We start from the raw sequence: 14,156 nt of genomic DNA, 5'->3' as shown, positions 1-14,156 counted from the left end.
GAATGAGGCAGGAGCTGCAGTCCCAAAATACCAGCTTTCTTCGGTAAAGGGAGGACAGGAGGGCAGAGGGACAGGCAGGGAGCATGAAATGCAGGAAACAGCCTCCTTATATGGGCTCATCCGCAGGGGACAGAGCTCAGTCGACTGGAATGACCATGTCACAGAATGTGAAACCTTCAGGGGCCCAAGTGAATGGAGTTTTCTGATCTTTAAATGATTCCCCCAGATTCTTAAGATGCCAAACCAGAGAAGAGGCTACAGTGCCAAAAAAGGAGCATTTTGAATTCAGTTGATCTGAACACACCCAGAGCCCAAGAAAAAAGGGAAAAACACACCACATATGGGCGTGCATGCCCACATAAACATCCCTATTCCCATTACACACACCCCTACCTCAGAAACACACTCCCTCCCACACAGATCTTTCCCATGCAAACAACCCTGCTCCCCTAATGCCATCCTTTCCCTGACAGCCAGCAGGCCATGTTCCCAACACACAGCCTCACAAGTCCTCACAACAGCGCATGGAGTTGCAGAACTGTCACCAAAGAACGTGAGACATAAAGCTGAGGGAAAATGCAGAATCTCCATGGCATTCCAATGCACCTGCAATTTAATTTTCTCATCATCAAAACTAGCCTTCAGATCAAAGATATCTCAAGTGGGACACTCCAGATCAGAGGGCGATGAGAAAGACTACCCCAGTCTTGCATGGGGCATGACTAGATGGCATCTAGGGCTTTGATTCCAATGTCTTGCCAATGTTACAACATATAAGGCAACCCTGAGTGTCTGTTAGACTCTGACAAACACCTCACATGCCTACAGGTCTTTTATTCCTCTTGCAATAAATGAGGTTATTCTTTGTGAACTGCCTACAGGAGCACTAGCAACAGAAAAGGCAATGTTAACTGTCAGCTGAGGACAAATAGCTTTTCTTTGTTAGTTGCCTGGAAAGTACCATAATAAGGTCACATGCCACATGCACTTTTGTCAAGTAAATAAACTTACCTTCGTACACTTACACATTTCCAAAACCTCAGCATAATTTACAATTGAGAATGCAATGTCGGGCATTGCCATAATATGGTGACAGGTAGGGATGTTGCAGCTGCAAGAGCTTGAGGCAGAGAGTGGGAAGAATGACAACCTCAGAGGAAGAAGAGGAGAAACAGAAGATATTTTTCTTCTGTAATGGAGCAAATATACTCCTGAACACACCTTGTTGGTGAAAAAGACTGGGGGCTTCAAAATGATCAGAACTTGTTTGTACCCATGTGTTACATCTTGGGCAAGATTTTATGTGTGTTCCCCAATGCAAAGCTAAGATGTACACCCAAACAGTTTGGTGTTCTAAACACTGAGATTCCACCAGCTCCCAACAACAGTGTTCACTCTCAGCTCTTACTGCTCAGTCTTTTCCACTGCTCTAACCACTTACTTGCTGTGGTTTGCTTTTCCACTTAAGCTTTGTCAGTTATTTATCCCCCAAAGGTTTTCTCTACCTTAGTTTCTGCAGATAGTCCACTTTTTCAAGGAACACTGCCGTGATCTGGGTTTTATTTTATTTTTTTCTCAAACTTTCAGTTCACCATTTTTGTGATGGCACTTTCCCAGTATTTCTCAGGCCACTTTCCTTACCAACAATTTCATACTACCACTATAACCTCTATTTTATCTCTCCCTTTGAAAAACAACTGGCCTGAATTCCATCTCTCCTGCATTAAAGTAGAAACTACCTTCTTCTTTATCTGTAGTCAGGCCCTTTCTTATCAGACAGTTATAGAATTCTAACTTGGCTTCCCCATTAAGGCAGAAATGTCCACATTACTTGTCAGATCATGTCTTCAGTTTTGAAGGTACTAGTTGGATATTGCTTCTCTCATGGAAGCAACTGCTATGACACAGGCAGATTATGGATATGTTGAGTCTCTCAGATTCTCAGGTGGTCTGGAAATATGGATTCATTTACCTTCATCAACATGACAACTCCTTTGAAACAGTGAACACTCTGTATAGGGAAGCAGGGACTCAAATGACATTGACAACATGCAACAGAGGACACAATTTTCCTCTCATGTAATTAATCTCCTAAAGTGTGTGGGATCTATGCTCTGCCCAGTTGATAAATACTGTGAGATTTTACAAAGTATAAGTGCCTTGTTTTTATCCAATATTGACCATGGAGCAGAAAGAAAGAAGTATGGTCAGTCTTGGGTTTCCTCCAGGAAGTTGCCTGAAGCTCCTGTGGCTGAGGAAAAGCAAACCTCCACAAACAGGCCTGATGAATTACTTTGGACACTGCCAACTAAGGGGCTGTAAGTCAAATAGGCCCATTGCTTCCAAGCAGCCCCATAATGCAACCTAAATTGATCTCAGAGTATGTATGGTCTCAAAAAGGGCTCAATTCCCAGATCTATGCAAGCCTCAGCTTTTTGGAAAGAAGAGCCCATTTCTTCTAGCCCTCTTTATCATGTCCACAGACAGTTCAAGTTGTGCATCTGATTTTAAAGAACACCCTCCAAGGACTTCTGCGTGTCTTAAGAGCCTAGCAGAAAATAGTGGATTTCCATTTCATCCACAAACTGGCCATGAAGAAGGACAGTTTGTCCTTCTTTCTGTCTAAGGGAAATGCTATTGAGACTGAGAAAGTTCTTGAGGGACTTCAAATATGCTCTGTCATCTATCGCAGCCAGTAAAAGAGCAGCTCATATTCTTAAATAGCTGTCAAGAATTTCTTCCCTAAAACAATTGTCAGCTACCTAATCAGCTTACATGTGCACCTGCTAGGAAAGCTGTTGCATTTGACACCTTAACTCATCTCAAGAGTTGCTGCTCTCCCCTGCAAGGAAACAGTGAAGCACCACAAAACAACCTGATTCTCTGAGCAAGGGGTTACCTGGTAGAATCCTCTCACAACAAACCCACAGTTACAGGGCAGTGCTCCTCCAGCCCTCCTAGGCACGGACATCTCTCAAACAGTTTGCTACTTCCAAAAACACTCCCATCCATCTCCACCACTTCTACAGTTCTGTTGCCTTCAGGTAGGTCAAGGACAACTCTAAGAATGAAATAAATGTGTGGAAAAGGAAAAGCTTTTAATAAAATTATTTTTGATGGGATAGTCCTTAAGCCACATTAAGGTAGCCAAGCAGAGAGGATACTATTAGAAAGGCTGGGAAACATGGCTAACTAGAAATGCTATTTCAGTAGATGTCATCAAAAGGCTAGCAGATAACCTCACAAAGCTGAAAATAACTGCCCTGCTGGCCAGCCACTCGGGGTGCACGGGAGAAAGGCAGCGCAAGGCCTTGGGGAGCTCCAGGCCATGCAGAGCTGGGGCTCACACTGGGGAAGTTGGCCTAATTAGGGAACAAAAGTTCAGCTGCATTTTTGAGATTCCTCCTGGAGAATCTGGACAACTTCCAGCTGAGCTGTCCCCAGGAACAGGCTGGGAGTCTGGCATTTCTACAAGCAACCAGAAGATCACTGGGAAAAAACAGAAGCAATCCCTATCAAATGGAAGCAGGTAAGAAAGCCAGTGTTTCTTTTGATGTTGGTCCCCTTTGGTGGAGGGTGTTTATTAGCATAATGCAAGAATCCAAACAGGTGACAGAAACTCTGGAACATGGAAGGACAAATTCAGCCCAGCTCAAGACAAACATGCAGATGGGATGGCATTCACAATGTACAACAGCTACAGGAAATTCTGCCTCAGAGAATCCTCCCAGGTTCTCAGAGATGTCAGTAGCTTAAAAAGCTATCTACTGCCAGTCCATCCTACTCCCAGTCACATGCCTAAGAAGGCAAAACCCTGGCAACATGCTGTATATAAAATGCAGCTAGTTCCTGGTGAGGGCTCTTCTACAAGCTGAAGATCACCAGAACAAACAGGATGCTAGAGAAAAAACAACACAGACTGAAAGGCCTTTGGGACAGGAACTTTTGTCCCAGTCACACACCAACATCCTCTAGGTTCATAGAACCATAGAATGGTTTGGGTTGAAAGGGACCTTAAGGATCACCTAGTTCCAACCACCCTGCTTGGGCAGGGACACCTCCCACTAGATCAGGTAGATGAGAGCCCCATCTAACCTGCACTGAACACTTCCAGGGATAGGGCATCCACAAATTCCCTGGGCAACCTGTTCCAGTGTCTTACCACCTTCACACTAAACAATTTCTTCCTAGCATCTAACATAAATCTCCCCTCTTCCAGTTTTAAGCCATTACCCCTTGTCCTCTCATTACAAACCCTTGTAAAAAGTCCCTTTCCCTCCCCAGCTTTCCTGTGGGCCCCCTCCAGATACTGGAAGGCCACTATGAGGTCTTCCCAGAGCCTTCTCTTCTGCAGGCTGATCAACCCCAGCTCTTAGTGCAGGGCAAGCTGTAGATACAAAAAGGGCTATAAGGGGCTGCATTACATTTATACGTGACTTCTTAGGACATGAACTCTCTGAACTACAGTAGCTGGACAGTGCCTAAACTACTGTGATTATTTTACACAAATAAGGTTCCCCAGTATGCACCCAGCGAAGTGCAGCCAGCACCAGGCTCCTCAGTCACACATTTCTAAGTTTCAGGGAATGTAGGGAAGAACACTTGGGAGGTGGCTGCTGTGCAGATCGAGACCAGATCAGACAAGGGAATGAGAGTTTGAAGCTGGGTGCCAACCACTGCACAAGGGTAAGAACTGGGTCAGGAAAATACCGCTCTGATTAAAGGCCCTGAACATATAAAGCCCCAGGCCACGTCTACACCACAGGTGCAGACACACCTGCAAGCAGGATCCATGTGAGTCAGCCCCAGTCTGGAAACGGTCTAACTTTAGGTACTTCTGGTAACCAAGCTGGTACCTCCCCAAGTAGAGTGCAGGTTGCTTCTCACTGGGGGATCTCTGCATCATTTGCACTGTATTTTAGGTTGCAAATACACTCAAGCAACTGCACCAAACTAGGCCATTTTGCAATGGTAAGTCCCCAGTTGGCTTCAGATTTCAGGTATTAACCATTTTTGACAGCTCTTCAGCCAACAAACATTCACTGAAAACAATTTTTCCTGACATGCTGCCTTAACCTAAAAAGCAACAGCCAATTCTTCCAGCCAAATTGTCTTAAAAGCACTGGTAACTAGAACTACAGAGGGACTTGGTTGTCCCCTCTGGAAATGTCAAATCCTTAAATCTTCTTTCCAGCTGTTACCTTAAAGTATGTCATCACTCAAACTTTGAGCGACATAGAGCCACAGAGGTCAGCATCCACCTATTTAAGAGTCAGAAACCAGGTGCTCTCCCTACTTTAGAGTCCATGAAGGACCTTGGACTACTTATGGCATGTCTACCAAAGCACAACTAGAGAACAAGGTCCCAGTTGGATTCATTAGGACTGAAACAGATGTCTTACTGTTCAAATGTTGCCTTCAGTTACAAAGTCCTTCTCTGCAGCCCAAAAACTGTTTCAGTTCCCTTTTGCAAAGCAGAGCAGCTTCAGGAGAAAGGACCGAGAGCCTTCTGAGATCCATAACAGCTCATAGCTTTGTCATTACATATAATAATCTCTTGGGAGGTGGGAAATATTACCTGACACATCTTTCAGGAGGAAATAGAGAACAAAACCAGCATCTTCCAGCTTGGAAAGGAGATGGTAGTTTTAATCTTTATGTATAAAGCATGCAGCTTCAACACTGAAATGAACACCTTCATCCCTGGAGATCCCCGAAGGCAAGGAAAAGCCCTGCTCCATTGCTGAAGGCTGCAAAACACAGCATGGAGGATCAGGATCACTCACTCTCAGTGCAGAAACACATGGTCCCCAAGGTCTCAAGAGAGGTGCCAGGACTTCACAGGACAGGGCTTCAGACACACTGCAGTCCCCAGCCATTCTTTACCACCTTAATAGATCCACAGGTCCACCCTGAGATTGTCTACATACTACACAGCCACCTAATACAGGATGTGGATTTTGCTATGAGGATAAGGCATTTAGAATTCCCAGATGGAATCCCCGCAGTTCCCCTGCCTAAAGCTCCAGCCCTGCTTTCAGCCAGGGAGAAAAGCAAACCAGAAGAGGGACTTCTCCAAGGCCACAAAGCAAATCTGTGGCAAAGCCAGGAAGAGAACTCAGCAAAATCTTGGCTCACATCCGTGTTCATACTCCTCCTGTCTACTCTGCCTCTGCAATTTAACAGAGATACCAGGATACACCCTTTATTATACCATTGATCAGCCTTACAGCCTTTGGCTAAATGTCCCAGGCAGCCTTGGAAGGTGCAGCCAAATGAGTGATTCAACTGGCAAAAATTCAGCTTCAAGTTGAGTAGTTTGCCAGGGGATGCAAAACAAGTCTCAGAACAGGCAGATGGCTGAAGGGTGGGACTTCGGCAGGTAGGTTCACATTGGCAGTGCAGATGGGGCTGTTTGCTGGTATTCAAGCAGCCACACAGACTCTTCAGTGTGGCAGGAGGAAAGGGACCAAATCCAGAAAGAGTTCAGATTGTAACACTCAGCAAAGCCCAGAGGGAGTTCAGAGAAGGGTTACATGAGCCATCAGGGGGATGAAGGGGCCAACTTCGGACACAATGATTCAAGAAGCCAAGTATTTCAGCTTGGCCAGGCAATGACTAAGGGAGAGAGATACTGCAGCAAGTTTTGGATCACACTTTATAATAAAAAGTTCCACTAATAATTGGTTTGGAAGTAACTTGCAATACAATTAACAGAAGTTTGTAAGCATATAGTATGATAAGTAACAAGCAACTTACTGATTAGTCAGATTTCTGAAAACTCAGTGAACCATTTTGTTATCCTTCAAGGGTATTTACAAATGGAAACATATTATAAAGTGTGACTGTGATGCTTTAAAACAGAAGCCTGAATAAAGGGTGCAGGAATTATCCAAACAAGAGGGGGTTCAAAGCAGGGATCACTGCACACTAAGGGAAATCTCCTTGCCAGGCACCATTGCATACCATCCCTGAAGCAACAATTGCTCATGTGGAAGAGTCACATTGTTTTAGTTATTTTAATGAAATGCATCAGCCAGGAGAAAGAAGGCCCTTGTGGCATGTGACCAGCCACCACTCAATGCAGCAGACCTTGGGAATCAGATTTAAGGCACTGTATGGAGGTGGAATTAGTTCTACTGAAATAACTGTAACTACTGGTTCTGGGACTGGAGAGATTAGATCAATTATCCAAAAAAATTTCTACTGGGTAACCAGTCCCCAAAACTATACCCATCAGCATGAGGTCTCTTTGACTGATAAGAGGAAAAGTGCACTGGGCACCATCCTGAAAACTCCATCACTGATGAATAAATCCAGTGGATCTTTCCTACAATATCATCTCTAGCACTACCAAGAGAAAACTGAGCTAATTTGAATAGCCTTGATCCTTGTGATGAGCACAACCTTCTGAGGCCAGAATTACTGAGATGCGTGATACGGGTTTCTTTTCTGGGATTTAGCTTTCACAAATGGATCTACTATGCTACCACTACTGGGCTGGTACTTCAGCAGAAGGAATTAAGAGTATGGGAGAGGATGCTTTTATTGTGTAACATATACAGAGAGCACCTCTAACCAGGAAAACTTGGGCAACACCAATTCCATGGTTAGAAAGTGTGCAAGACAATTATCCCAAAGACTTTAACAGAAACAGGTACTAGTTCTCAGGTAGTTCTGAACAGCTCTATCCTGACTTCTAATGGCAAATGAATGCTGAGACGTATTTTAGCTTTGCTGCAGGATGGAAAAGGATATGTGTATTCCTTTACTCTGTGGAACAGGAGCCTGGTAAGAAGCACTATGCCATCCTATTAACCACAGATCCTAGCATTCCAGTGCTACTGCAATAAAAAGGAGAGACTCACAGAAAATACTAAGGCCCACTTCATTGTTACTAGTGGCTGGCCTTCTCCTCTGGGACACCAGCAAGACTTCTTAATACCTAATGACAAGTTTTCATGTAATGAGAGCAAGTTAACCACACTGGACAGCAAAAATAGGCCCCGTTAGGTTTTGTAGTCTATTAGGTAATTGCCACCCTGACTTTTAAAATAACTTCCCAGTGGCCACATACTCATCTGTGACCTAAGAAAAAGACAGAGCAGCTGACAGGAGCAGCTGCTACAAAGACAATGAAAAACCTGTCAGCCATACGAGCTGAGGTTGCAGGAAAGGCACTGCACCTGAGCCAAAGTTTGTCTTATTCTCCAATATGAGAGTCCCCTCTTAAGGTAGTCTCCAGACACATGAATAGGTTAGTCCTTCTAATTCCCTTCAGAGAAGCCAGCATTTACTTAAAAAACCTCTAGTCTTACATGGTCAATCTCTTCCTCAGGGTCTTCATCCTAGAAGGATCAGGAGGGAAAAAGAAAGTTGTTAAAAGGAGGAACTATGGAAACCTGCACAAAACAGCTGTAAGATTGACACGAATGGCTGTCCTGCAGCACATGGTTTGCAACCTTATTCACCTAAACAAAGTACAAAGTTGATCTCACCATTGAGAGATTTGGTATCCTGTGTCATTTATGCATACACCAACTATGACACTATAAAGCATGCCTGTTTGACTGCAATGGTAGGAAAGTCGTCTAGTAGCCAGGCCCTTGAAAGCCATACTAAAGAAAAAATAACTACAAATGAGAGGGAAGGCATAGGTCCTTCTCCCTATAGCATGAGAAAACATAAATCATTCAGCTGTGTAGGATGCTAGAAGTATTTGTACGGAGAGGCTCTGCAACCATGCCAGAGACCTGAAGTTATGCTGGAGCAGTAATACTAGGGGTTATACACTGCAGCAGGCTGTGGGCCTTTTTTCAGGAGCTACTGTTTCTCGAGCCAAGGCCAGATCCAACATTGGGAGAAGGAGCAGTTAGTGTAAGATAGGCCTAGCTGACAAGAGTTTTGGCTTTAGTAGATGAACTTTGGCTAACCCTATGTTATATGGGAGCAGTTGAGTTACGGGATAGGTAACTCAAGGAAAGCAGCCTGTAAATCACTGTGAAAGTTGCAAACTGGTCGAGAACCTTTCTGATTAACAGAGTGCCAGCACCAGGAGTGGCAACAACCAGTTGTTGGGCACCAAATGCAAGAAGGAGGCAATTAAGAATCCGGTAATCCCTAGGCAATTCTAGAAATGATAGTGTTCAGAATTACCTGGGGAGAGGATGTAGCATACCCCATGACCTTGCACCAGGAGTACAAACTGGATAGCTGGAACCATTACACTAATGCACCTGACCTTTCCTCTGGACTGCATCATCTGTCCTGTGGAACAGGGAAGCCATGTGTGGTTTGGTATCTGGGCTCACTTAGTGTCTGCACTGTCATCTGGTCTTACAGTCTTACCAAAACAGGAGCAGAGGAATGTTACATGTAGGTGAGGGCAGATGGGGTACAGAAGTTGCTGACATACTAGTCAGCAACAAAAGGGAAATCAGATTCATCCAACTGGTAATATCTGTTGGAAGTGTGTATCTGTCAGCTAGGAACCCACCTGTTCCCACACCCAAGAGCAGAAAGGCTTCTGCAGCATCCAACATGACCTTCTCTGGGTTTACAGAGCTCAGTTGGTACAGGACTCGCAGTAGCACAGAAGGAAACCCAGCTGGACAACATATGTTGAAAAAGCATTTAAATCACCACTTATTTGAGCAATCTTCCATGTGGATTTCATTCTCAGCAACTGATTTGCAGTTGTTTATTCACTTGGGTTAGATAACCAGAGTCCTATTTAAACAATGCCTGGATGTCAGCCTAAAAAAATCACTGCCAGGAGTGTTTGTAAGCTGGGTGGTGGAAGTACAAATGGCTGTTTTGCAAAATTCACCTGTGGGAACATCATTCCAATATGCAGTGGAGATGGCCCAAGCTTTTGCCTGTCAACACAAACCTAGTCTGAATAAGATCTTTTTTACAGCCCAGAAATATTCAGTTCTTAACTATCACCCAAGGACCACAACTATATAGGTAAGCTTACAAATACTAGGTATGACTACAAGAGAAGAATATACTCTCAGAAGTGAAAGCACAGAGACTTTCCCCAGGCTTTGGTAAAACATGAGGAAGAGAACCAGCAGGGAACTAAGATGATTTTGGACAAACCCTGATATAAAGTGAAAGTGACCCCGTCCAAAACTGTGTGGAGATATTCTCAACATACCCTGAAAAACCCTCATCCTTTATGCTGACATATTGCCCGTTAAACCAGTCTCTAGTCAAAGGATCTATAAGTGCTGCCAGAGGGACACAAACAACATCACACTGAGACTGTAAGAGGTAGAACCCTGGGAAGTCTTAAACAAGGTCCCAAGGGAATCCTGTCACTGCAGGATGAGAAGAAAACAGACTGTGGAAGCAGGACAACACAAAATATTTTTGCATACTTATTTCTAACAGAACAGCAAATAGCTCACTCTTACTGAGAGGAGGCATAGAAAAGGAAAAATCTGCTGATATATTTTAAAAAGGCTTTTCCACTCAGCTTTCCAAATCAATCTCCTCAAAAGCTCTAATGCTGGCCAAACAGCTTCTTCTGGTAGATGTCACCAAGCCAGCATTCAGGCTGTTCAATGCAGCGATGTTAGAGCCAGGAAAAAGGTTTGACTTTTATTCTATAAAAGCATCCAGAAGTCCTAGTAAGATGGAACAGCAAAGATCTTCAACAGATCTCATTGTATGATCTGCCCCTTCCATTATACAAATACCATGACCAGCTTGAGTTTGTCCCATTTTGCCAGAAACTTGATAGTCTCGGGATGAGTAAAAAGTAGCACATCAAACCATGGGATGGGAAAGGCCTCCCAACAGAAAAATGGATACATTACCCCTCTGAAAATGAATGTTTGAAATGCAGAGTTCTGGCACGCAGCAAGCAGATTTATCTCTAGGAATTCCCATTAACAGCATATTCCCCTGGGTGCCCAAGAAGTGCCTGCCGATTTGCCAAGGAGCTCCAAAGGCCAGGAACACGCACAGCCATTGTTGCAGGAAGATGCTGACAGCACCAATTACAGCAAATAGTCATGTTCCTTCTTGCCTCATGAAATAATACATAGCTGCAGTTTGTTAGTACTTGTACTTCTGAAAAGGCAGGAATGTGCTGCATGTCAGATGGCAGACTGTGAGCTTTCTGACCTTTAGTAAAACCCTTGAGGAGACAGAGGTCTAAATTTGAAGGTAATGCAGCTACTTCCACACAGGATGGGCATAGAGATTTGGGTAGAGGAACTGCAGATATACCAATAAGTTCAGGAACTTATTGTGGCAGATACATACACACAAAAGGCACTGAAAAGGTACCAAGTTTTCCTGTTTTCACAGAGTTTAGGGAAGGTATATTTGGCTATAAGGCACACGAGATTGCAGTTGTGCTCTAGGTTTCAACACCAGCTTTGTGAGAGAAGCCACACAGCTGAGGAGGTGTACCATTGTTTGCAGCCTCTTTCCTAAGACAGAGTTCAGGTCAAAGAGAGATCAGCAGTAATCTGATAAGATCTGTGCTCCAAGTCAGACAATTTGCCTATTGACTCCAAAACAAAGATCTTTTTAATTACACTAAATGAGTTGTTCACCCCTCAAAGTGAATTTCCTTGTAATAAGCCCAAATGTTGAAACATGGATAGATACTTTTACTTCAAGCAAGTTGCTCTGATTGGAAAACACTTCCTGGATGGTTCTCAGTTTCATGAAAAGACCAGAAAAACAGCACAAATGGTACACTCATACCAGATATTTGAGCTAGGCGGAAATTGGGTGGATTGACACAGAATTAAAAAAACAACACCAAAACAAACAAACAAAAACCAAAACACAAAAGAAACAAACAAACCCCAAACAACCAAGATGAATCTTAAGAGTTTCAAAACCTTCAGGAACTACTGAGGGTAGAATCACCATCCTGAATGTGAAACTGCACATGAAGGTGTGAATATGGCAAAGGTTTAATACAACCTCCTTTGTCTTCAAAATCAGTAGCAAGAATAAAACCTCCTATGCTGAAATAAATTACATGGAGCCTCCTCCACTACTGCCAGTTCCAGGAAAAAAAAAAAAAAAAAGGAAGGTACACTTTTTAAAATTTGCATTTCTTTTGGGAAGGTTCCTTGAAAAAGTTTCAGGATGACCAGATGGCTGAATGAGGCATCCATTGTAACAGCTGACCACACCACTTGAAGGCAAGCCAAGACCAAGCTTCCAGAAAACTAAAAGGTGACTGGCAAACTAGGGTGAAATGAAAAAACAATTTTAGTTCTATTAAGTGGTCACTTCAGTATCAAGTATGATCATATGTGAGAGGCCTCCAACTCTGGAGCAAAGAAAAAGGCTGAGGGTTACTTACAGTGGATTTTGTCTCTTCTCCAGTAGCTTCAAGGTTTGCAGTTAACAGCAACATTTAGTAACAAAGAATTGTCTGAAGGGAGACTATTGACACAAGTGTTTCTTCCTTCTGGTTAAGATCCAGTAATAACATATTCAAATCTTTTAAGGTGTGGAAGGCCTCACCCTTCTGCTGCTGAAAACTCACTGCTTTCAAACAGAAGACTAACTATTTCTCAGTCCTGTCCAGGGGTGCCCAAGGACTGGAGCCTTTATAATCTCTTCCCATTAGCTATTCTAATGGCTACATGTGACACACAGCAAGTACAACTGCATTATGTTACAGTCAGTCAGCTGCTGTACCCCTAACTCACGCTTTGGTCCCTTCCTAAACAGGGAATCAGTCCATGAGCTAGAATGGCCAGTTCCAGTAAGAGAACAATCGGAGAGTGAATCACCCTACTGTGGAGGCTAACCAACAATTACACCCACTTAAACCACCACCTGGTTTCTTTAATACATTCTTTACCTAAGAGGCCCATGGTTATTTCGATTTCTTAAATCATGCGTTCTGCAAACTCCCTCGTGGAATCCCTCCCGAACTCCTAAACCATACCTGGGAAGGGGAGAATGCACAGGTGGGAGATGATTCAGCATTGTGCCTTTCAAGAGAAAACAAGCATACCTTCTCCAGGAAAAAGAAAGAAGGGAGGGAAGGGGGCAAGGGAGAAGGCAAGGGAGAAGGCAAGGGAGAAGGCAAGGGAGAAGGCAAGGGAGAAGGCAAGGGAGAAGGCAAGGGAGAAGGCAAGGGAGAAGGCAAGGGAGAAGGCAAGGGAGAAGGCAAGGGAGAAGGCAAGGGAGAAGGCAAGGGAGAAGGCAAGGGAGAAGGCAAGGGAGAAGGCAAGGGAGAAGGCAAGGGACAAAGAAAGAAAATAAAAAGCCTGTTCTATGAGGTGTTAGTGTAAGCTAAGCCATAACAATGTATTTTCAACAGCACTGCAGGGACTCCTAGGAAATATCCCCCACCAAGCATTTCAGCACAGACAGCTGAACACAACTACTCAGCATAATAGGAGAGTTTTGTCATGGCACAGAAGATCAAGGAATAGCCACTCCCAAGAAAGAAGGTCCCAGGGATCTGAGCACAGTAGCTTGAAGCACAGTTGGTGCCAGGGTGGCCAGGAGGGCAAAGTAAAATTTTGCCAAGTTTTGCAATGTCAAGAGGCCAAGAATATGATGTGCTGAAGATCACCACTGGCATTGCAAAAAGCTAAGTATCACCTCATTTAAACAAATATCCCTGTCAATAAGATGGAAGTCTGATGACCCTTTTGTCCATCTGAAGGTGTTAGGGACCAGAATCTGTATGTCATTTCTTGACTTGATGCTGACCATCTCAAATACTGTACTCTGGATCTAGCAAAAGGAAAGTGCAAAAGGAAAGCTTCTGCTTATCTGCAGTCTGTCTTGCTACCATAGATGGTGGCAAAACTGACCACAAAATTATGTGCCTGCTCTTATTTTGATTTCCACAGAACATAAGTGTGAATGGGAGGGGAGAGGCCCCAAGTCCTTCTTGATAGGACTCATACAGGCCTCACATGTGAGAAACAAGAGCACCAGACATGACCCTGTGTGAAAACTGCACATCATGCAGGAAGGGGACAGGGCAGTTGCATGGGTCCCAACACTAAGGACAGAGCATATCATGTGGGAAAGAATCTCAGAAGCAGCAAAGAATTCTCTCCACTGGAGACACCAGCAGGATTACAGACAGGTTCTCCTGACAGGACACCACCCACCTCTCCAAAAGAAGCAGATGGAGTATTCTTCCTGCT

General features: G+C 43.9%; 1 protein-coding gene across 1 annotated transcript in view; it reads right to left on the bottom strand.

Moving 5' to 3' along the window:
- IFT43 (intraflagellar transport 43) overlaps positions 1 to 14,156 on the bottom strand; it is a 49,865-nt gene that overhangs the window by 35,634 nt on the left and 75 nt on the right. Inside the window, exon 1 of the mRNA XM_009993889.1 lies at positions 14,121 to 14,156. This exon is cut by the window's right edge and continues 75 nt beyond it. Coding sequence (XP_009992191.1) covers positions 14,121 to 14,156 — 36 coding nt within the window. The remainder of the gene's footprint in view (positions 1 to 14,120) is intronic.

Source organism: Chaetura pelagica, unplaced genomic scaffold, assembly GCF_000747805.2.
Source record: "Chaetura pelagica isolate M959 unplaced genomic scaffold, ChaPel_1.0 scaffold11, whole genome shotgun sequence".
NCBI classification, from domain to species: Eukaryota; Metazoa; Chordata; class Aves; order Apodiformes; family Apodidae; genus Chaetura; species Chaetura pelagica.
This window is presented reverse-complemented; position numbering and strand designations above follow the sequence as displayed.